The following is a 24,280-nucleotide window of genomic DNA, read 5'->3' as shown; positions in this document are numbered from 1 at the left end:
GTGGATCATCACCAGCCTTTCCCCTTGGGCACCTGACTCCTGAGATTAGATTATTTCCCAAGGTCACACCTTTAGTGAGAACCAAGCAGGGTCCCAGATCTATGTGGATGATATGAGATGACCTTACCACACTTCAAGTTCACTTGTCCTGAGCCCCTGGGGTTCCTTTGAGGTGACCTTGATAAGCAGACACAGCTGTAACTCTGAGTAAGTCGGGCAGATGGAGATGATGCACCATTTTGGGAGCCACATGAGCTTGGGATCACCCGGCTTCTCCTGAGCTCTGGGTTTAATAAATGACAACCATGTCTTGGCTGAACATCTTGCTTTGAGTGTGGACTGAACTGTGCCACTCAGGGCTTCATCACTTTGGCCAGCTGCCAGGTGGTGATGGGGCACAGTTGCTCCTTTCTAACTGGATGACCCAAATTTTCTGGACTCTGCCCACTCCCACCATCCTTGCTTATAAACTGACCTCTGCTGTAGGACCTGGATTAATGCCACTAACCGTCTGCCACATGCACTCACAGCTTTTGCGCCCTCTTTCCCTTCCCCCTGCCCCAGTCACTGACATGGTTTTCCTGCTCATGATCCTGTATCATTTTAGTGTTTCCTGTTGCCCACTTACTGCTCAAAGCCACTGCCATGTGTTTTAGATTTCTTAAATGGCGTGCATCCAGGCTGCAATTTCTGAGGTCTGGTCAGCGCTGTGCATGGGGCAGCAGCAGACAGGCCTTTTGCTTATGGGCTGGTGACTGGCTCTGATCACGTGTCTGCTCACTGGAGATGGGGTGGGGGATCAGACCTTGCCTGGGACCTGCTGCATCATGGCACAGCTGGTGTGCGCTCACGCTCCTCAGCCCTGGAGTCCTTGTGCTTGTGCGTACATGGTAGGCGGCCCCCTGAGCAGGACTTGATGGGAAGTGTCCCCTACTGGGGCCACTGTAAGCCATGTGGTAGTAGACAGGTCCTCTATAGGAAACGGACCCAGGGATCGGGAGCAAGGATACAGCCTACCACCATCGGGTCTCAAACACTGATAGGAAGAGGGGAGAATTGCAGGTCTGGAAATAGAAGCATGGAGAAACATTCCTGAGGAGCCTGCTCTGGAGCCTGGGACAGAGATGAGACCTGTGGCAGAAAATGGGGTCCCTGTCACTGTCCTCTGTCCTGCCCTTTGCAATGTGGAGAACTGGGTTCCCAGAGCTATAACAGAGCTTAATCCTGCTTTGGAGATGTGTCTGCTGATGTGTTTGAAAGCCCCTGAATGTGGAGGAGCAAGTGTTAAGGAGCACAGAGAAACTCTGGATGTTAGCTTTTGCACGGTGGGGTGCGCATGAGGACCAGGAGGCCTGCTCACACCTGTCTCTTTCCCCAGGGGCTTGGATCATCACAGGGGGGTCCCATGCCGGCGTGATGAAGCAGGTGGGCGAGGCAGTGCGGGACTTCAGCCTGAGTAGCAGCTACAAGGAAGGGGAGGTGATCACCATTGGAGTGGCCACCTGGGGCACCATCCACAACCGGGAGGGACTGGTCCACCCCATGGTAAGTGGGTTGCTCCTGAGGGGGGCCAGGGACAGAGGAGGTGGGCTGGGAAGGAATGAGGGAATGTGAGCTCTTCCCAGACACAGTAGGGAGCGGCCACTAGCTGGGAAGTGTGGAGGGAGGGAAGAGGTGGGACAAGATGCAGGAGATCTGGTGTAGGTCCTGGCCATGCTGCAGACCCGTGTGAGCAGGACAAGCAGCTAAGGTGGCTGGATTCTGGTCTCCTCCCTCAAGATTACAAGATGGATCCACAGGAGGGCCATCCAAGAGCCACCATTGAAGAGGGTGCATCCTAAAAGCTGCTCTGATGACAGTCCATGGGAAACAGACTTATAGGAAGCCAGGATAGGACCTGGCTAAGATCACACAACATCTGAGTTGGACTGAGCAGGATATCTGATCCCAAAGCTTGAGCTCTGAACGCTGACTTTCTCCATCAGAGGTGTCCCGCCCAGGAGTCCCACTGTGCCGTGGTTTCTGGCAGTCATTGCTGATGTAGGCTTCCCCTCAAGGCTGAAGACAGAGACTCTGCCTAACCAGCTGCAGCTGGGAGAAGCAATTGCTTAAGAATGGAGAGTTGAGCTCGGAGAGGTAGATTGATACCTGAAGAAGATGTACTAGGGACACATTTGATTTGGCACCATGAGGACACGTGCACTTGGTTCACATGGTCAGGACATTCAGGAACAACATTCTCTGGAGGTTCCTTTCCTTGTTACTGACAGCGCATGTGTTCACAGCCTCTCTAGCACGGTGGTTCCCTTCGTCAGACACAGCCGCCAGCGGGGGGAGCAGCAAGGCCTGGTGGCCTTCCTCTTCCTTTGGGTCAGAATCATGGCGTGTTTATCTGGGGAGGATGGCCAGACTGCTCTGCTTTGCATATTCACCTTATAGAGTGCAAGATAGCCAGAGAGAGGGCAGGTGACTTCAGGATCACTCTTTACTTTTCTCCCTAATCTGAGGTCAACAGATTTTCCATCTTCTGCTGGTCCATCCACTGTGGACAGCGGAGGGTGTGTGTTCTGGTCCAGCGGCCATCTCCAGGTCAGTCTCCTGGGGCCATGGTAATGAATGGTCACAACTCTCATGGTGGCTCAAAAAAATGGAGATTTTGTTTTTCTCCCAGGGTTAGAGGTCTGGACTCAGCATCACTCAGCTACAGTCAAGGGGTGGACAGACTGCACTGGGGATGGTCCTTCCTGCCCCTTCCAGGTTCTGGTGACTGCTGGGACTCCCTTGGCTCATGGTTACCTCATCTGATCTCTGTCACATTGCTGCCTCTGTGTATTTGTGCCTTATTTTCCTGTGTTTTCTTGTAAGGCACTTATGATGGAATCTAGGCCCCCCAGGTGATCCAGGTCACCTCCTCATAGCAAGGTCCTTAACTCACTCACACCTGCAGAGAGCCTTTTTCCAAATAAGGCAGCACTTACAAGGCCCAAGGGTGGGGACGTGGTATCTCTGCATGACCATTATCCAGTCTACTAGAGATTCTCGTCCACCCCACGTGCAAAATGTATTCATCCTCCCCGCCACGCCCAAATTATCAACCCATTTTAGTCTCAACCCAAAGTTCAAAATACCACCTAAATATCATCAGCTCTAAAGTTCCAACTCTTATCATGTAAATCAGGTTAGACTCTGGGTCTTGTCCAGCCTGGGTCAAAATTCCCCCTCACGTGTTTACCTGTGGAGCTGAAAACAAGTTCTCCCCTTCCAAAGTACAGTGGTGGGTCACGCATCCTGCAAATCAGAGATGTTCTCATTACAAAAGGGGGCATGGAAGGAAGGAAGGGATCTCTGGTCCTAAGCAATTCCAAGATCCTGCAGGGGAAATTCCCAGGTTATAATCCTGGGGATAATCCTCTGTGGCTTGAGGCTCTGCCCTTGGGCCCCTCAGGTGGCCTTAGATGACCTCTCTTTTTCCTTGAGGATCATCAGCCTATCTTCTGCTTGAAGGGTTTTGGGAGTCTGACTGCCTTCTTTCATTCTGTCCTGTTTATGTTCCTTTCAGTACAGGTTTTCAGGGCTTTTGTTGATAGCACATTCCTTGTGGGTCCTTGTGCATGTTGTAGGGGTTTATGACAGTGGACAAGCAGATCCTCCACAGGTCTGTCTTGGATATCATCGTCTCTTTTCCTGACATCTTCTGATCTGGTTGGGCAAGTCCATGGTCACATGCCTGATTCCTCTGTCCCTAGTAAAAAGTCCCCCAGCCACACCTGTGGCCCTCTTTCTTGAGTGTGGTTTTCAAATAGTGAAACTCTTAATTTTTAGCACTCTCTGCAAGCTAGATAGGTTGAAAATTTCCCCAAATCATCAAGTCGTGGTTCCTTTTTGCCTATCAGCTCTTCTATCCATTTATCTCTTTCCTTTTGCATTTTATAAGAAGCAGCAAGAAGTCAGCTTGCACCTTCAACATTTTGCTTGGCAATTTCCTAGGCTTAATATCCAAACATAGCACTTCTGATTCAGCTTTCTGCACAACTCTGCAACACAACTCAGCTAAACTTGGCCACTGTGTAGCAAAACCATCCGTCTCCAGAAAAATAACACATTTCTCATTGCCTTCTGAGCCTTCACCAGCAATGTATGGATTCTCCGAGAAAATAAAAGCTTTCTTTTCATGCTCCTTGCTTCTTTGTGAGCTGTCACTAGCAATGTGTTCAGCATCCATGTTTCTACCAACCGGGAACTGAGACCTCTTCTGTCCTCGTGTCTTAAAATCCTTCCATCCTCTACCCATTTTTACCCAGTTCCGCAGCTATGCCTATGTTTGTAGGTGTTTGATCCAGCAGTCCGCCTCTTAACACCTAACTCTGTGTGAGTTTCTGTGACTGCTTAAAGCAGCAGGAAGTTCCTTGGTCACATTTCTGGAGGACAGAACTCTGAAATCACTACCACTAGGTTAAGCTAAAGGTGCTGTGACAGGGCCACCCACCCTCCAAGAGTCTCTTGGGGAATCCACACCTGGTCTCTTCCAGCTTCTAGTGACTCTAGGCTTTCTATGACTTGTGGCTACACCACTCCTCCTGTGCCTCTGGTCACATTGCCTCTCCCTCTGCTTCTGTCTTGAGTTGGTGCTTTGGGCCCACTCAGACAATCCAGGTTAATATTCCTGTGTTAAGATCCTTAATAATATCTGCAAAGACCCTTTCTCTAAGTAAGGTAACACTTGCAAGTCATTGTGATTAGGACTTGATATCACTGGGGGGACATTATCCAAGCTACTACCTGCCCCTCATTCCTAGCATAAAGGTTCAGAACTTTCCATCAGTCTGTCTAACTCTTCCCCGGCCATCCCCAGGGTGGCTTCCCTGCTGAATACCTATTGGATGAGGAAGGCCAAGGGAACCTGACCTGCCTGGATAGCAACCACTCCCACTTTATCCTCGTGGACGACGGGACCCACGGCCAGTATGGGGTGGAGATTTCCTTGAGGACTAAACTGGAGAAGTTCATATCGGAGCAGACAAAAGAAAGAGGAGGTAAGGCAAGTATGCCTCTGAGTGCGCTTGGGGCAGAGAGAGCAGCTGGTCCGTCAGGTGTCAGAGAGAGCCATGACCCCAACCTCGAATGGGCACAGTCCTGTTCAATGCACCAGCATTCCTTCCTTGAATCTCTGCACGCTTGTTTGGGGGCCCTCTTGTCTTGCCCCTTTAACCAGTGGAAGGAAAGTCAGTGAGGGCTTTCAACTTCTCTGTGCACTCTCAAGTAATAGAATATCCTACAATCATTTAGTGTATTTATTTACTTTTTACTTTTTTGGTGATAATAGGGTTTGAACTCAGGGCCTCAGGCTTCCTAAGCAGGTGCTCTACCAACTTGAACCACTCCACCAGCTCCCCCACAACCATTTAAAATCAGAAACAAAACAATCTCAGGTTCTGAAATGAGAGCTTGCGGGGTGAGGTGACTCATGCCTATAATCTCAACGATGTGGGAGGTGGAGGTAGTAGGATTGTGGTCTGAGGCTGACCCTGTGCAAAAATTTAGTTTGTTGGAAAATAAAGCAAAAAGGGCCAGGGGATGGTTCAAGTGGTAGAGGACTTGCCTAGTAAGCATGAGGCCCTGAACTCAGCCCCAGCACTGACAAAAATACCCAAAACAAAAACTCAGAGCTTGACATCATTTCCCTTGTGGGTGAGAGACAGGGTCCAGGACTGTGGGAGGCACAGGCAGGGCTCTGCACATGACTGGAGGAGGAGGTGCAGAGGATCCATGGCCCCAGGACTCTGACTGCACAGTTCTGGGGGAGGAGGCCTTGAACTCCTCCTAAGTCCCCAGGGGGTGCTGATGCTGCTGATCTTGGAGAACTCAGGGTGGAGTGTGAGAAGACAGGGGTCATTGATGGCCCTGCATAGTTCGCTGTCCAGGGAAAGGGATTCCTCAAGTCATCTGGATAGAAAGTTCAGGGTATGCTGAACAGAAGAGTAGGGGGACAGGGTCCCCTGCTGGATGTTCTCTTGGGCCAGCCTAGATTTTAAGACTCTGTAAAAAGGTTGCAGAGATAAGCAGGCTGGCCACGATGACCTGCTGAGCAGAGGGCACGGGGGACCAGGGTGCCAGCTCTGATTGTCCGCAGTTCTCATCCTTTCCTCCCACCCAAGAAAGTGAACAGACACGGGGTGGGATGCAGGCGAGTGGGAGGGGTATCGCCAGATGCTCTGTGCTTGCTTGTTTTTGTGGAATGAGCAAGTCGCATGCAAACCTGGCAGAGTCCCCTTCAGCAGCTGCTCATTACCTGCGTGTGACACAGCCCAGCTGGTGCTTCACACATGACTAGGCTGGAGTCGATAGGTGGGGAGGTGACCCCAAGTGGAGGGCGTGTGCCCCACGTGCCCTCAGGTGGGCTCTGTACTCCCCTAGGTGTGGCCATCAAGATTCCCATCGTCTGTGTGGTGCTGGAGGGCGGTCCAGGCACGCTGCATGTGAGTACAGTGCTGCGTGGGGTGAGTTTGCTGATGAAGGAGGGACTGGCTTGAGGGGCTTTTGCCACATCCTGGAGGCATCACCAGCAGGACAGGGTGCTGAGCTGTCCCCAAGGGAAAGAGAAATGGGGGGCCCACCATGTGACAGGGTCGTTTCTAGGAGACTGAGGAGGGCAGCTACAGATGGCTGCAAGGGGCTGCCTGCTGGCTCTGTCTCAGGACCCCTGGGTGTTATCAAAGTCCACCAGACTGCAGGCAGTGTTTTTAGAGTACAGGCCCTTGCCTCTCCCAGCTGCTGGTGGTGGGGAGTCAAAGAGCAGTATTAAAGCAGATCCATCAGGTGGTTTGAATTGCTGCTGTCTGATCTTCGTTCAAAGCCACTCTGCGGTGTGTGGTTTGCCTCCTTCATGGACGCTAGCCAGATCTACCTATGGGAAGAATTAATGGATTGGGGGTGAGACTGTGGGCATTTTGTTTATGGGATCATAGCAAATGTCCCCGTCTTCATTTTATGATCTCAGAGGTCAAAACAGAGCCCTGGAGTCTCCTGGCTGGATGGGGGTCTGCTGCATCCTATGCCCATCCCTAGCCAGGCTGAGTCCCCCTTGTGCTATCCTGCAGGTGGGTCACGCTGTGCTTCCTCACGCCAGGGCAGGCCCCATGTCCTTCTATCGGGGCCTTCCAGCATCTGTGCATGCACTGGATCCCAGAGTTCTTCTCATGGTCCTGCTGTTTCCTGGGACTTGGTCACTCTGGGCTCACACAGAGTGACCTTGGGAATGTGACAAAATCTTTTTATCACAGTGGTGTGAGCAACAGGCCTGAACAGGGTATATCAGGTGTGCTCCCTCAGTGTGTCAGGAGTGGCTCCTTAGTCCCTTAGAGCAGTTCAATGCTACCAAGCTAGCGATTGCTTCCAGTAAATTCCAGCCTCAAAGCTTCATTCCCGTAGTGAGTGAGCTGGCCTGAGCTGCTGTTGAAGGAGGCTCTACCTCAGAAGTGTCAGAGCAAGGCGAGGATGGCATCCTGCTCACACTCTGACCTGGTCTTACAGACCATCTACAATGCCATCACCAACGGCACGCCCTGCGTGATTGTGGAGGGCTCAGGCCGTGTGGCTGATGTCATCGCCCAGGTGGCCGCCCTGCCCGTGTCTGAGATCACCATCTCCCTGATCCAGCAGAAGCTCAGCATGTTCTTTCAGGAGATGTTTGAGACCTTCACCGAAAGCAGGATCATCGAGTGGACAAAAAAGGTGAGTGAGACAGTCATGCAGTCCCCAGGCCTGAGGGGATTCCCAGACTGTACACCTGAAGAGACCAGTACTCAGGGGACCTGAAACAGACAACCCCACGGGGGAGTGGGTACAGAAGTGATTAGCACAGGGTGAGGGCCTTGAGCCTGAGGAAGCCTCCTGGGTAGGCTTGGGGAGACTGGATGATGTGACAAGGGAGGGCACAGCTTGAATTTCATTCACAGATGGCCTGGGCTGTGCTGGACACTGTGGCCCGAGATCACTGTTCTGGAACAGCCTGCTGGATTGGCAGGGGCGTGGCTGCTGGGAGGAGGCCCAGGAAAGGGCCCAGGAAGGGGCGGCCCAGGCTGGACCTTGGCTGAGATTTGGGAAGCAGAGGAGCTGCCAGGGCACAGCAGCAAGGGACAGGGTCTGGTCAGCCTCACAGTAGCATTAATGGACACTTTTGGAGTGGCCTTAGAAGCTCCCATCTCCCTACTGGGGAGCTGGATTTCAGGTGGTTCCTGATGAACTCTGCAGGTGCCCCACGTCCCATGACCTAGTCAGCACAGGGGTCCATTGTGAGGTCATGCCTCCTCACCCAGGAAGCCCCTGAGCCAGCGCCAGTGGCTGCTAGCTTTTGTGGTCACCTCCATATCCCGCACTCAGAACCCAGAGCCTGGGACTCATGAATTCTACGACCACCTGTCCTGTTTCCTAGTGGGATTCTTGAGGGTTACTGATGCTTCTCTGGTCTCAGTTGTTGGCAAGGCAGTGAGCATCTGAACCTTCCCCACAGCTCCCCACAGGACAAAGTAGGTCCTGAATGTACCTGGATGCTCGTGCGCAGGGCCTTACGTGTGACGTGTGCTTTGTCAGGCACCAGGTTGAGTGACCTCAACTGTGCTGAATTTCAGTTCTGTGGGCAGCCAGGGCCCACTAACCACAGACCGCAGGACACATCACAGCTGACCACACTGGGCTGTGACTCATTGACATAGGGGCATCAGAGAGGACTTGTCTCAGGACTCAGGCTCTGTAGTATTTATTTTTCTTTTTGTCAGTACTGGGGTTTGAACTTAGGGCCTTGCTGTTGGTAGGCAGGTCCTCTATCACATGAGTCACCTCTTCCCTGTCCCCTGAAGGACTTAGGCTCTGGTTAGGAAGAGGGGCTCCATGAGTGGGTGACTCGGTGGTGGCATCATGACCATTTTTTAAGCTTTGCCAAGAGCTCAGAGTGACCTTGTTTGGTGTGGCTGTCCTGTGAGGTTGTCTGTCTCACAGGGAAAGAGCATAAGTTCACGTGAGCTCTGATGGTTTGTGAATCTGTGAGTTCCACTCCTGATTTTGGGACCCCTTCTCACCTTCCCTCACTGCCACAGCGAACTGCCAGGCATGTCCTGGAGCCTTTCTCAGCTAGGTCATAAATTATTTAGGCAACTGGGAGAACTGACTCTAATCTGATGTTGTCTATTTAATCAAATTTTTAATCTGCTTATCTTCTTAATCAGCTCTTTGATGTGAGTGTTTGTTCTGCACCCACTCAGGCCTGACCGAGGGATTCTTTTGCCACTATTCTTGCTCCATGCTCTTGGTCAGTTCATTCCTTCAAAAGTGTCCCTGGGGGCTGGCAGAGTGACTCAAGTGGTAGAATGCCTGCTTAGCAAGTGTGAGGCCCTGAGTTCAAACCCCAGTACTATCCCCCCAAAAAAGCATGTCTTCAGACTGTTGCTTTATGCTGTGGAGGCTGACAAGGATGGTGGGGGCGCTCAGATGCAGTGCACTGGGCCTGGACGCCTGCTGAGGGAGTCTCACTCCAGGGCTGTGCAGCCATACATAGCCAGTTGTCTCTGGGCCCTGGAGGCATTGGTTTCCCTGGTCTCAGCATTGCTTTTCTGTGTGTAAGACAGGAACAGTGCACACTTAAGCTGACTGATGGTGAGACCTACGGGAAGTGCTTGGCATCTTGTCAGCCCTTGGCATCATGCCTGGCAGCTGCTTTATTGTACAAACGAAGTGCTGGGTAAATTCAGGAACCCTAGTTTAGCGGGTGGAGGGGAGTGGAACTGGGGAGGAAGCCCAGGAGGTTTTTGAAGTTGCCATGAAAGCTGGACTATGAAGGATGGGGAAACACTGGGGTGGGGTTTGTGGGTGTGTCCCCAGGGGTGGGGAGAGTCTGCACATGGCATTGGGGCAGTGTGGCCAGGCTGAGAGGAGGCAGGAATGCAGGTGAGGCTGGTGTGGTATGGGGAGGGGGCCTGGAGCTTCTTGCAGGAGCAGCGGGCAAACTGGCACGATGCATGTGTGGAGTGCCCGCCCTGGATGCAAAGTGAAGGGTGGGGTAACTGGTATCAGGCATAGCTGCTAGGAAATGTTATGACAGATGTAGACAGACAGATGGTAAATGAGTGGATGGGCATGTGGATGGTAGATACATAAGTGGACAGATACATGGATGGATGGATGGATGGATGGACACATTGAAAGATGTATTCATGGATGGGTAGATAGATACATGGATAGATCAATGATAGATAATTGTATGGATGATAGGTGTCTGGATAGGTGGATCGGTACATTGGTGGATAGAGGGATGGATGATAAATGCATGGATGGATGGATGGATGGATAGCTAGAGGTAGATACAGGTATAGATCAGTAGGTACACATGTGTAGATATCTAGAAACGTGGGTAGATGAATAGATGATGGATGGTTTGGGTGGATGCTTAGGTGGGTGGGGAGGTGGATAGAGACAGGTAGGCAGGTGGGGAGTGGAATGGCTTGAGCTCAGGCAGGGGGACCAGGAGAAGTGTTGATCCAGGATGACACGTGGGTGACGTTTTCTTACAGTGTGATGTGTTTGGTCTTTGTCTTCACCATCTAAGGTGAGAGGAGGGGAACTGGTAGACTTCCCATACAGGGAAGGCAGGCAGACCTTTGCTTAGGGTTCTGAGTCGTGTTGGGCTTTGGCTCCATGTGTGTGTGTTTTTTTTAATTGTTGTGCTGGTTTATGTGTCCTTAAAGGAGACAGGGCATCACTTTGCATCTCACTTGGAACATGTTTGTTGTAGATCCAAGACATCGTCCGACGGCGGCAGCTGCTGACCGTCTTCCGGGAAGGAAAGGATGGCCAGCAGGATGTGGATGTGGCAATCCTGCAGGCCTTGCTGAAAGGTGAGAGTCAGGGGAGGTGGAGGTTACAATGCCGGTGATCAGGATGGGGGTCCTGGTCTAGAGAGGCCACAGTACTTGCCCTCAGTTGGACACGTTGGCCAGAGGGCACTGGTGGTAGTCATGCTGCCTCACTGCTGCCATTCGAGAAACTCAACAAACACACAGTAAGATGAACTCAGAGACATATCACCATCAGCCTTCAAGAGCCAGGACAAAGAATCTGGAAAACAGCAAGAGTCTTGAAAGCAGCCTGTTACATACAAGGGCTCCTGGGTAAGATTATCTGCAGATTTCTCAGCAGAAACATGAAAAGCTGGAGGCAGAGGGCCATTACAGTCAAAGTGCTACAGAAAAGATTCAACCAGGAATCCTGTATCTGGTGAAACTGATTCAGAAGTGAGGGAGAAATGAAGACCTTCCCAGATATGCTGAGGGAGTTCATTACCACTAGACCCGTGGTATAAGAAGGACAGGGGTGCAGCTCAGTGAGACAGTGTTTGTCTAGGATGTTCAAGATCCTGGTAGCGCACCTGCCTAGCAAATGTGAGGCCCTGAGTTCAAACCCTAGTACCACCAAAAATATATCTATATCTGTATCTGTATCTATCTGTGCATATATCAGTCTAAAAGCTAGTATTGTTGTAACTGACATTTTGTTTTCCTTATAATTTATGAGGCTAATGCATTTAAAGGAATTACTAGTGTGTGTTTTAAGGCACATTCTATGTAAATGTGTAATTTTTTGATATTAATAATAAAAATGGCAGGGCAGAGTTGTTGGAGGGGCACAGATTTTATATGTAACTGAGGTTAACTTGGCACACATCCAAGTCGTAGTTTTTAACTTTAGGATGTTGAATGTGACTCCTAAGATAACCACAGAGACAGTGGCTATAAAGTATGCACAGGAGGAAATGAGAAAGGAACCTAAACATTTCACATCAAAAAATCAGCTGAACATAAAAGAAGACAGTAATGCAGGAAATGGGGAGCAAAAAGCTTTTTTGTTTTCTCGTGTGGTGCTGGGGATGGAAGCCAGGGCCTTGCACAGGGGCGCCAAGTGCTCTATCACCCAGCTACACCCCAGTGAGGAGCGTATAGAGAACAGCTAAGTGACAGAAGTCAGCCCCTTCTCGTTGGCACATTCTTCAATCATAGGACAAAGATTGACAGAAAAGGTAAGACCACGATTCAGTCATATGCTGTCCACAAGATCACGTTAGGTCCAAATAGACAAATAGGTTGGACACCAAAGGACATAAGAAGATATCCCATGTCAATAAATGGAAAGAGAGCAGGGGTGGCTGTACTAATATGGAACAATTATATTTTAAATAAAAAGCTGTAAGACAAAGGAGAACAGTATAGACTTATAAACGTTTCAATAAACAAGAAGCAATAACAGCAATGTCCTAAGAAGAAGCTATTAAAATACACGAGGCCAACAGAATTGAAGGGAGAAGTGGAGGTTTCTGCAATAATTCTTGGATGCTTTGTATCCCCTCTCAATGACGGTAGGACAACTAGACAGAACACAAGGGAGAAAGCAGTGACTTCGACACCCCAAGCCAGCCAGCAGCGGCACCCCCTCTTCTCAGGTGCTCGTGGGATGCTTTCCAGGAAAGGCCACAGGTCAGGCCACAGAGTCAATCACAGCCAATCTCTCGGGAGATTTGAGAAGATTGGTGTCGTGCAAAGTATCTCCCGTGCCTACAATGAGCCAAGTTAGAGACCTAACACAAGCAAAAGCGGAAAGTCCACATGTTTGTGGAAATTAAACAACACACTGTTAGAAGTAACAACTGAATCCAGCAAAGGAGCGAAACGCACCGCTGATGCAGAAATCCATTGCGTTTCTATTCACCAGCCGGCATGGGGACAATTCCATTTACAGTAAGTAGCCTCAAACAGAATAAAATACTCAGGAATTAACCAAGGACCTGAGATAGATAGCTGCAAAGAAAACGAGGGGACGTAGCTGAAAGAAAGGAAGAAACGGCGATCACGCCGTGTTCGTAGATTGGAAGACCGTGTTAAGATGTCAGTACTTGCCTCAGTGATCTTGACTTTGGGCGGTAAGTTCTGTCACATGTGTCGTGCCACACTGGAGAGTTTCACAGCAGCGGAGCCACCCGTTCTGTGTTCATTCATGTCCGGCTCCTTTGCTCAGTGCTGTGGTTCTGGAATACTCCTTCATGGGCGCGGATGTATCAGAGCTCGCTCCTTTTTACTGCTGAGCAGTATTCTATTTGGAGAATTTTGTGAGTCTACCACAACTTATTTTCTATTCATCTGCTGATGGGGCTATTTGAGTAAAGCCATTACTTTTCATTTTCCCTGGATTAACAATTGAGGAGTGGCATTACTGGTCTTCATAAGATATGCTTGACTACAAAAACATCCGAAGTGTTTTCCAAAAGTATCGTGCCATTTGATCTTGCGGCCACAACGAATGACAGCTCCATTTGGTCCTCATCCTCACCAGCGCTGGGTGTTGTCAGTCGTTTACACTCCAGCTCCACAGTGGTGTGAAGCGGTGTCTCCATGTGCTTTGAATTTGCATTTTCTGGTTAGTGAGGATGGGGAACACTATTTCTTGGAGTTTTGGGCATTTTTTTCTGGTGAAAGATCTTTCATGTCTTTTGCCCATTGAAATTTGGTTACTTCTCTTCCTGTTCTTGAGTTGTAAGACTCTTGGTAAGTCCGTGGTCAGATGGATACTCGGGAACACTTCCTCTTGGTTTGTGGTTTCTGTCTGTCTTCTCTTCCAGGTGTCTGAAGAGCAGAAGGCTTATGTTTTAATGACGTTTAATTGGTCACTTTTTCCTTTGTGGTGCATGCTCTCTGTGTCCTGCTCAGGAAATCTTTCCTATCCAAGGCTGGAGCAGCTGAACAGACAGCTTTGTAATTAGGTTGAGGGTCCACCTTAGGTGGACTTCGGGGTGTGGCTTGAGGTAAAGGTCAAAGTTCTTTTTTTCCGTCTCCAAATAATCCATGGTTTAAAAAGTTGAACTAGAATAAGAGTGAGAAGTGTTTGGGTGAAGTTCTCGTCCTGGGCACGTGGGCTGCTGCTTTTGAGTAGTTAGAGAACTGAGGCAAGCCAGGAATGGTGGCACACGCCTGTGATCCCAGCTACTGGAGAGGTAGAGATTGGAAAGATCAAAGCTTAGGCCAACCCAGGCAAAAAGTTATGAGACCCTCATCTCAACAAACAAGCTGAGCACGGTGGCACATGCCTGTCATCTCAGCTATGCAGGAGGTGTAAGTAGGTGGATTGTGGTCCAAGGCCAGCTCTGGGACAAAAATGTGAGACCCTATCCAAAAAAAAACTTCAGAAAAGAGGACTGGGGGTGTGGCTCAAGTGGTAGAGAGCCTACCTAGCAAGTGTAAGCTCTGAGTTCAAACCCCATTACAGAGAGAGGGAGAGAGAGATGGGGAGAGAGCAGGGAGAGAGAGAGAGAGACAGAGAGAGAGAGAGAGAATTTAGGCAAATAAGGAAATGTCTTGCCTTTTGAAGTGCTAGTTTTTGACTACTAATGTAGAATGTCTGCCTTTAGAGGCCTTCTTGAAATCACGAGTTCCTTCCTCACATCACAGCCCACTGTGACCAGGGGCAGGGTGAGGTCAGAAGTTGGGTGCAGCGTGGGGAAGGAGGGTGGACTAAAGTGATGACTAGAGCCCGAGGGTCTCTGCGTGTAACCATGAAATCGTTTTACAAGAGCAGGCGTCTTTGGGGAGGATGCCACAAGTCGTCACTGAGTTCATGACTTTAAATTATTGAGAGAGTGGACTTCACGACCGACTCCTGGCTCTCTGGCTTTGAGCCCAGATCTCAGCCCCTGACCCCAGGGTCTCACCTGCAGCCTCTCGGAGCCAAGACCACTTTGGCCACGAGAACTGGGACCATCAGCTGAAGCTGGCCGTGGCGTGGAACCGTGTGGACATCGCCCACAGCGAGATCTTCACTGACGAGTGGCAGTGGAAGGTGAGGCCATGCCGGCTGTGCCGCAGGGGACTTGCTGGGCCCATGGGAATTGTGTCTGGGAAGCAAGGACAGCCCTGGGGGCCAAGGCCTGGAACTCAGCCCTGCCTCGGGGGTGGCTGACCAGGCAAGTTCCATCCTGCCCAATAGAGACAACAGTCCCCCACCCCAGGTTTGGGGTTCAGTGACCCAACACAATGGTCACTGTCACGGTGCTTGCTCTCAGCCCTCAGATCTGCACCCCACAATGACGGCCGCCCTCATCTCCAACAAGCCAGAGTTCGTGAAGCTGTTCCTGGAGAACGGGGTGCGGCTGAAGGAGTTTGTCACATGGGACACCCTGCTCTACCTCTACGAGAACCTGGAGCCGTCCTGCCTGTTCCATTGCAAGCTGCAGAAGGTGCTGGCCGAGGAGTCCGAGCGCCTGGCCTGCCCGCCCGCCGCATCCCGGCTGCAGATGCACCATGTGGCCCAAGTGCTGCGCGAGCTCCTGGGGGACTCCACACAGCCACTGTATCCCCGGCCCCGGCACGGGGACCGGCCGAGGCTCTCGCTGCCTGTGCCACACATCAAGATCAACGTGCGTGCTGGTGACGTGTGGCCCGGCTGCACTCCCAGGACTGGGCGGTGTCCTCGGAGCTGTGGGTGGAGGATGAGCTCCTAGGTTTAGTAGAGCAGGAGCAGCTCCTGCCACAGATTATGGGGGAAAGAGAGAGAAGGAGGGAAGGGGGAGAGAGAGGGAGAGGGAGAGAGGAAGAGAATGAATGAAAAAGGACACAGTCCTGCTGGGCATCGGTGGCTCACGCCTGTAATCCCAGCTACTCAGGAGGTAGAGAACAGGAGGATCATGGTTCGAAGCCAGCCTGGACGAATAGGTCCATGAGACCCTGTCTTGAAAGAAACCTATCACAAAAAGGGCTGGTGGTGGCTCAAGGTGTAGGCCCTGAGTTCAAGTCTCAATACCACAAAAAAAAAGGACACAGTCCTATTGGATTAGGACTCCACCCTATAACCTCATTTCATATTGCAAGTTAAGACTTCAAATTTTAGGGGGACACAGTTTGGCTCTTAACACTCCTTTTCTAAAAAGGGCCAAGAGGTGACCCCCTCTGCCTTGTCACTATCACCTGTCATGCTCACCAAGTGAGGGACACTGTGGCATGTGTCCTTCTTTAGTGGTATCCAGGTGGTGGCTGAGGACGGTGCTGTACAGGGGACTGAGCCTCAGCAGGTAGCCCTGCGGAGGGCCACTCCACTTTTCTCCCTTGACTCATGAATCTCACGACTCATTTCATCGGCTTTCTGAGAGCAAAGCACGTCTTTATTCCTGATTTGGAATCTCAGCTTGAGTGTGGCGGTGTCCGTGTTTGTACGATGCTGGATTTGGCCAGTGTTCCGGGTTTTTGCACTGGAATGTTTAAACCTTTGATTGCAATTTTATTCTGGGGCTGTGTTTGTCAGGTTTTGGTATCGGTTTATGTTGGCTGTGTGGGAATGATTGGGAAGTTTTCTCACTTTCTCTGCTTTGATACGTTCGTGTGGCTCGTGTGGCTTCCTGCCTGTTCAGCATCCTCCCGTGTGTCTGTCTGGGCCCAGTGCCTTTTTTTTGTAGCAGTTCTGATAAGTTTCTACATTTTTCCTGATTATTTCTCTGTTTAGGTTCTCTGTGTCTTTTAGGATTAGTTTTGCTTTTTTCTGCTGGAAACTTTCCTGTTTCTCCCATTTTTCCAGGTGACCCTTGCCTGACTCCTGATGAAGACATAGTGGTAGCTGGGTTTTGTATAGTCACAATTTCCTGATTCCAGGGTTGGGTGGCAGGTCCCAACTGGAATGTGCTCAGGGGTTCAGACTAGAAGCTCACACTTCCCTGTGGCTTTAGGTTGAGACGATAGCGAATTTCTTTATGAGGATAACCCTGGAGAGTTTCTAGACTCGCTGAAATGTGACTGGGCATGTGATGGGGTTCTCTACCTGTGGAAATTGTTTTCAGGACATCTGAGAACATGTCTACTCAGCCAGAAAGCCGGGCTTCCCATGCTGCTGTGTAGGCTGAGGGTGTCTGAGCTGAGTGTTCCCTACTGCTGAGGAGGCCACCCACTGCCCATCTAGCATCTCTTCATGGTGGCCTTCTCGTTCCCAGGGAACTCATGGCCATGATTCTACACACAGACTACAGAATTTACCTCACTGGAAAAAGGCCTTATTGCCACCAGATGTGACTTAGGAACTCTGAGGTGCTGGGCTTGTTACAAGGGTCCAAAAATGTCCGTGAAAGAGACAGATCCCACATTCTAGATGTTTCTAGACATTTCCAGAACAATGGTGTGTTAGTCAGCTTTCTGTTGCTATGACAAAATACATGAGATGATAAACATATGAACAAAGGTCCATTTTGGCTCACAGATTTGAAAATTTCAGCTCAGGATTAATTGTCCTTGTTGCCTTTGGGCCTGTGGTGGCCCATCATGGCAGAAGCGTGTGACAGAGGAAGTAGTTCACCTTATTTATGGTAGTTGGGGAGAGAAAAAGAGACAGGGGAAGCAGCTGGGGTCCCAATATCCCCTTCAAAGACACATACCCAATGCCCAAGACCCCTGCAACTGGGTCACACCACTTTCCAGTGGTGCTGCAAGCTGGGGACTAAGTCCTTATTTAATCCATGGGCCTTCTGGGGACGTTCAAGACCAAACTATAATATGTTTTTTACAACTGCCGTGCGCCTCGGGCATTACTGAGGATGCAGTTTGTGGGCTCAGTCTCCAGGGACAGTGGTCCTGAGAGGGTCAGGCAGGGCAGGATCTGCACTCCAGAAGCCCCCAAAATTCCATCTGGGGCCACTGTAGGACTCAGACTGTCCACTGCCCACCAGGTGCAAGGAGTGAGCCTCCGGTCTCTCTACAAGCGTTCAACAGGCCATATCACCTTTACCATGGACCCTGTCCGCGACCTCCTCATTTGGGCCATCGTCCAGAACCGTCAGGAGCTGGCAGGAATCATCTGGGCTCAGGTAACAGGGCCTGCTTCTCGGCGGCCACAGCCATGAGTCAACCAGAGATGGGAGGCAGGAGAACTCACCGTGCACAGGAAGCAGGGCAGCTTGTGGCTGTGGAGGGGGCAAGGGTTCTGCAGCCCAGGTAGGACTCGGGGTGTCCAGTGCTGGGGAACTCAGCTCTCAGCAGAAAAAGCATTTTGTAAAAAGCCCGTCCCAGCAAACTCCTGTGGCTACATCCGGGGCTGAGGCTCATAGGCATCACTGTCCTCTGTGCCCCTTGGGCCCGCCAGGCCAGTGTGTGTCCGGTACACACTATCTAGTGTGGAGGCTCCACAGGACGAGTAGATGGCTCCCACACAGGAGATGGCCGTCAGAGAGCAGTGTTGCTTGGGGGTGACTCAAGCTGTTTATATGGCCAGGACTATAGAAAGGCATTGTCCAATGCTTGTACTGTTCTGGGGGGTCTCTGTTTTCACACCCTGGGCAGTGTGTTGGGTTCCTGGGGCAGGGAGAGGGGTAGCCTGACTGGGCCCTCCAGGTCCTCACTGTGTCTCCCCATCCTCCCCCCGACCCCAGAGCCAGGATTGCATAGCTGCAGCATTAGCCTGCAGCAAGATCCTGAAGGAGCTGTCCAAGGAGGAGGAGGACACGGACAGCTCAGAGGAGATGCTGGCACTGGCTGATGAGTTTGAGCATAGAGCCATTGGTGAGCTTCAGGGGCCTGGGCCCAGACCCTGGCTCAGCCACTTGTGCTCTCACTTGAGGTCTTCATCCCTGGGTCTCAGGGTGACACATGTGGTCACCCTGGGTTCTTAGCCTTGAGCCTGAGGGCTTGGGGATATCAGCACCACCCCCTCCCTGGTCTGTCTTGTTCCGTGCCACCCTCTATCTGGGGTGCTGTCCGGAGGGCTGGCTCTCTGGCTATCACCTGCTGCTCTGACATGGCTATACTTCCTCTGGCCAGGGGTCTTCACCGAGTGTTACCGGAAGGACGAAGAGCGAGCACAGAAGCTGCTCGTACGTGTGTCAGAGGCCTGGGGGAAGACCACCTGCCTGCAGCTTGCCCTGGAGGCCAAGGACATGAAATTTGTGTCTCACGGGGGCATCCAGGTGACCACCCAGAATCAGATGCTGGGGCTCTTAGGGCACATGCAGACAGCACAGGCATTCACACAAGTGCGGGTCCTCAGGGCCCAGGGAAGCACCTGGTGTTGGGGCACGTGCTGCTGGACAGAGGTGCACATTTTGCAGAGAGGAAACCGGGTTCGGCAGAAGCTGGTGGCTGGTGGGCTGTGAACACAGTTGCTTGATCCACATGGAAGTTATTTTCTGGGAGCAGCACATGGTACCCAGGGGACCCCAGCAGCCTACTGCACCTGGGGGCCTCAGGAGGGATGGGGGACAGTGTGATCTTTCTGAGCAGGGGGACAAGGGAGCAGGCACTCTCCAATGCCTGGGTTTCCTTGGAGTACATCTTTGAGCTGTCGCATGCCTGTGGAGCTCCATGGCATCCTGGGCTGTGTGTCCTGGGCTGTATCCAGCCTGGGGATGCCTGGGGAGGGGTCAAGCCCCTCCCTACAGAGCTGAGAAGAATCAGCTTATGAGACCTGGATCCATGTGGCTTTGAGGTCCTGCAGCTTGAGGAGGGGGACAGGCAGGAGGGGTCAGAAACTGTGGTGGGAGCCCTGCCTCTCTGTCACTTACCACCGTGAGCCTGCAGCCCGCTCTGCCCACCCGGACTCCTGATTCTTCAGCAGGCAGAGGACGGGGTGCTTGTCCCATGCTGGTCACCTGCGGCTGGGGGCTCAAAGAGCATTGTGGGTGTCACTTGCCCTCAGGGAGGGTGTGGCGTGGGGTCAGGTCAGCTGGGTGCCTGCTGTCCTGAGATCCCTGTGTCCACAGGCTTTCCTGACCAAGGTGTGGTGGGGCCAGCTGTGTGTGGACAATGGGCTGTGGCGGGTCATCCTGTGTATGCTGGCCTTCCCGTTGCTCTTCACGGGCCTCATCTCCTTCAGGTGCGGCTGGGCTTTGGGAGGGGCCCCAGGGGACAGGGACCTTCTCTCAGTGGGACGCGTTGCCTGTGTCCTCACAGTGAGGCTGAGAGCTTAGCATGTAGAGATGCATGTGAGCAGGAAGAAGAGCCCTTGTGCTTGCCCTTGGGGTGGGTGTGAGGTGAGGTCACAAGCATCTTTCATGGCCTGACCCACCGTTGTGAGGTGCTGGTGAGCTTTCTCTTGGCCTAAGTTCTCTGGCAATGGGGAGGGAGAAGTGGACTGTGCCCCAAGCACTGAAGATCCAAGTCAGTCCAGGTGGGGGACAGGGAGCCAAGGCTGAGAGCCTTCCTGCTCCTTGGATATGGGTGATGGGTGGAGCCCTCTTCCTTTTAGTGGCTGCCTGTGGCTGAAGACCCAGCCTGGCCTGACCCTGCCTGAGGCCTCCCCAGTAGCATGCGAGGGTCAAGGCATCAATTCTATTTTTCTCGGATCCAGATAGAGGCTCAGGTCCCCTGGAGTCCATGGGGCAGATCCAAGGCCCCAGCCCAGTGGCTGAGCCCCTCCCATAACCAGCAGGTCACACAGTTCATCTCTTTTCTGTGCCCTGGCTACAGGGGACATGGGGCCGAGCTGCTGTCAAACACTCATAATGTCCTGGGGGAAACTGAGGCACTGAGGAGCAGCCCAGGTGTTCTAAAGCAGGGCTCACTTTTCCAGTGTCCTTTCAAGAGGGACAAAGCTGCATCTGCCTTTTCCAGTGGATAAGAGGCCACAGGTCCACATATACCCACGCGGGAGATCTGCTGTCCTGTTCAGGCCTGACCCTTTGTGAATGATGGTGATGGCAGGCTGCCCCATCTGCAGGGTCATGTGAAGCTGAGTGTTCCCCCAGTGCAAGGAGCACTGCAGTGGGGACCTAACCCAGGCTGTGTCCTCAGGGCAGGAGCCTTGTCGTCCACTGCTCTGGGTGGGATATGAGGGGGTTGATTTTTGGATCCTCACTGTGCCGGGCCTTCTGGTCCAGCTCTCCTCCTTTGCAGAGGTTGGGGGGCCCATAAGGGCTGGACAGACTGAGGCTGTTTCTCCTACCTTTCCTATAACTACCTTGTGACCCCAGCACACTCACCTCTTGAGTCCCTTACAGGGACAGTGGGGATCCACAGGTGGCCAAGGTCTGTGGGATGGTGGGCCCCCAGCTGGTCATAGTCACCTTCCGTCTGTTGCTGTGCCCACAGGGAGAAGAGGCTGCAGGCTGTGGGTGGCCCAGCCCGTGCCCGTGCCTTCTTCAGCGCACCTGTGGTCATCTTCCATGTGAACATCCTGTCCTACTTTGCCTTCCTCTGCCTCTTCGCCTATGTCCTCATGGTGGACTTCCAACCCACGCCCTCCTGCTGCGAGTGTCTCATCTACCTCTGGCTCTTCTCCCTGGTGTGCGAGGAGACACGGCAGGTGCGCACTGCCCCACCCTACCCTCCCGGGGTCCTTGGGGACTCCGGCCCCAAAGGGAAGTGACCCCCAGAACTGGGAGCTGCCGGCTCATTCACTTTCTCATGGTGGAGCCTCCACAAAGGGCCTGTCCCCACTGAGGCTCACCCAGGTCCATGGGAAGCTGGCAGGACTCCAGGCAGGGCGGGCACCCTCTCCTCCACAAGGAGCCTTTGTGATCGGCCTTCTGCTCTCCCTGACTCTCCCTCCCTGCACCCTACACCTCACGGCCATCACGTCTTCCTTAAAACCTGACCCTTTCATCCCCCAAATGGGGCACCCTCACCAGTGACCTCATGAGCTTAGTGATATCAGCCCCTCCAGCCCCTGTGGAGGTCATTGCAAAGTGTGGGGCCCCAAGACCATGTCAGGTCTGATCATTTGTGGAGAGACAGACTAACTGAGAACTGTGACACTCAGCCATGGTTCATCCCAGCAAAAGTCTGCAGAGGCACATGGCTGTGTCCAGGACAGTGCTGACCAAGGACAGTGTTCAGCTATCCCTGCCCCATGGAGGCATGGCAGTGCTTGATTCTCTAAGCAAGATTGCGTGACCATACTCACAGGCCCCTGTCACCCAGGGAAGCTCCTGAGAGCCTTGGGGCCCATGGATTTTATTGGGGGTCAGTCACATAGAATGGTTGGCCCTTTTGGCTGATCTTGGTCTCCAGCCCTCCAGAGGTCAAGCTGATCCTGTATGGCTGGAGTCCCCCCAGCCCAGATTATGCTTCTGCACCACCTGGACTGGCCCAAGCCCACAGATAAATGAGACACTCCTGCCAGGCAGGAGGTACCAAGGTTCCAAGTGACCTCCCAGAACAGCCTGACTGCTCTTTGGGCAGGCTGACCCCTCACAGTGGGGTTCCCACTGCATCTCTGTGGTGGCTATGGTGAATGTGAACCAGGCTGAAGGACCCCTCAAGGTGGGGCCCACTGGGAGATAGCCCTGGTTAGAAAGCCAGCTTATACTGGGTGAATTGCCTATGTGTTGGGTGTGGGGATTCTGAGTGAGCACCGAGCCCCTCCAGGAAGGGGTTGGCAGGGACTGAGAGCAGTGCTGTGACCCTGGTTCTGCCTCTTCTCAGACCTCCTACAGTCAGACCCTGTCCGTAAGGGGCCAAAAGCCTCCTTGTTCTCTGAGTTTAGCCTCATGGTGGCAGCCCAGGACACAGAGGATTTGGCCTTCTCCTTGAGTCTGTACCATGGTCCTTGGAAGGAACCTGATTGGTCCTGCAGGTCACCTGTTCCCCTACCCAGCTGCTGGGTTCAGGAGCTTAGTATTGGAGGAGAGTGGCAGGCAGGCCACCCAGGGGCCCCTCCAGGACCCCTCCTCTGAGGGCTGCCTCAGGAAGCAGGCACAGTTCCTGTCAGAGCAGATTCCTGTGGGAGGCAGCTGGTGCCTGATATCAAGGAGGGGCATCTTTGCACAATGTACACACGTGTGTACACACATACATGTACTCACACTCATGCACACACAGGCACACGTGCACTCTCGTGCACACAAATACACCCTCATGCACACGCACGCACGTGTATGCTTGTATGTGCACACACATACGCATGTGTGGTTTTTGGGTGGGGTCACTGGGTCACAGGGAGAGCTCTGAAGGGCGCTGGAACCTGGTGAGAACTCATGGCCGGCACTACTCCACACTGTTCCTGGGCTTATGGAGCAATGGGGTCCATCCTGTCCCTCTCCCCAGTCCCCAAGTCTGTCCCCAAGAGAAAGGCGCTGGTTTGATGATAATAAGACCATCAGCCTCCCTGACGCCCGCCCTGACGCCTGTCTCCTCAAGTAGCTCTTCTACGACCCTGATGAGTGTGGGCTGATGAAGATGGCGTCTCTGTACTTCAGCGACTTCTGGAACAAGCTGGACGTTGGTGCCATCCTGCTCTTCATAGCTGGACTGACATGCCGGTAAGTGGCCAGGAATGCCCTCTGCTTTCTCCCTGCTTGGCACCGTGTCCCAGGACGGGGTAGGGAGCTGGGGCCACCCTGGACAATGAGCCCTGATTGTCGTCTGTCCATGGGTGCTGTGACGACTGTGACCTTGCCTGCCCTTGAGGTTGTTCAAGGAGCAGGGTTAGGATCCGTGTGACTGTGACTACTGCTTGTCCACCTTAGGGTCACTGCCCACGTGCAAGGGCCACCAACCATAATCAGTTGTTCTCGCTTCCCAGATACCTAATGTCCCTTTTGCTCCCCTCCCTTCTGGGTCATCCTGCTATGACAGCCTTGCAAGTGTCTGCAAGGCTACGTGCCTCCAGTGGCCACGCCTGGGTTGGGGCTGGGCTCTGGAAGCTGTGAGGCCACCTGGTGAGCAGAACCTGAGGCTGTGTCTCTGCCCTGCCCGACTACCAGGCTCATCCCGGCGACACTGTACCCCGGGCGCGTTATCCTCTCTCTGGACTTCATCATTTTCTGTCTCCGGCTGATGCACATTTTCACTGTCAGCAAGACGCTGGGGCCCAAGATCATCATCGTGAAGCGGATGGTAAGAGGACAAGGGGCAGCCATGATGGACCTGGGGCCACGGCCAGTGTGAGTGAGGCAGGCCAGGGCTGGAGCTCAACGGAGGTTCCCATCTTATGTCCCTGCCTTGCCTCAGGGCTCCCGAACGCCCCTCATACCCTTGCCTGTCTGTCACGTCTCCCTGGAACCTTCCCTGGTTCCCTTCTGACCTCCACAGTAGGTGCCTGAGCTCTGCTCAGCTGGAGGCCTTTCCTCTTTGGGTCACGGTTATCTGACCCCCTCTTGGACCTCAGGGAGCACCCCGCAAGGGCGTCCTCACACTCTGTGAAGTTATGGGGAGGCCCAGGACTGCTCTCCAGGAGCCCTGGCTTCCTGTGTTCGTGCTGTGGGAGATGATGGTCTCCCACTCTGCTGGGCAAGAGGGTGTTGGGTCAGAGAGGGTGCAGTCCTGGTGTCTTGCTCTCT

At 52.7% G+C, this 24,280-nt stretch overlaps 1 protein-coding gene across 15 annotated transcripts in view; it reads left to right on the top strand.

Annotated features, from left to right (window-relative positions):
• The window catches only part of Trpm2 (transient receptor potential cation channel subfamily M member 2), a 60,008-nt gene that overhangs the window by 14,120 nt on the left and 21,608 nt on the right, over window positions 1–24,280 (top strand). For all 15 annotated transcript variants that reach the window (XR_012447822.1, XM_074072514.1, XM_074072515.1 and 12 more), the window contains exons 6-19: window positions 1,379–1,545; window positions 4,853–5,033; window positions 6,415–6,476; window positions 7,531–7,731; window positions 10,784–10,886; window positions 14,750–14,871; window positions 15,095–15,448; window positions 17,738–17,875; window positions 18,437–18,566; window positions 18,825–18,970; window positions 19,763–19,875; window positions 21,090–21,303; window positions 23,142–23,260; window positions 23,705–23,837. Coding sequence is in view for 14 of the 15 variants with exons in the window: in XM_074072514.1 (XP_073928615.1) it covers window positions 1,379–1,545; window positions 4,853–5,033; window positions 6,415–6,476; window positions 7,531–7,731; window positions 10,784–10,886; window positions 14,750–14,871; window positions 15,095–15,448; window positions 17,738–17,875; window positions 18,437–18,566; window positions 18,825–18,970; window positions 19,763–19,875; window positions 21,090–21,303; window positions 23,142–23,260; window positions 23,705–23,837 (2,183 nt within the window). In the remaining variant the exon portion in view is untranslated. The remainder of the gene's footprint in view (window positions 1–1,378; window positions 1,546–4,852; window positions 5,034–6,414; window positions 6,477–7,530; window positions 7,732–10,783; window positions 10,887–14,749; window positions 14,872–15,094; window positions 15,449–17,737; window positions 17,876–18,436; window positions 18,567–18,824; window positions 18,971–19,762; window positions 19,876–21,089; window positions 21,304–23,141; window positions 23,261–23,704; window positions 23,838–24,280) is intronic.

This window comes from Castor canadensis, chromosome 5, assembly GCF_047511655.1.
Source record: "Castor canadensis chromosome 5, mCasCan1.hap1v2, whole genome shotgun sequence".
Lineage (NCBI taxonomy): Eukaryota > Metazoa > Chordata > Mammalia > Rodentia > Castoridae > Castor > Castor canadensis.
This window is presented reverse-complemented; position numbering and strand designations above follow the sequence as displayed.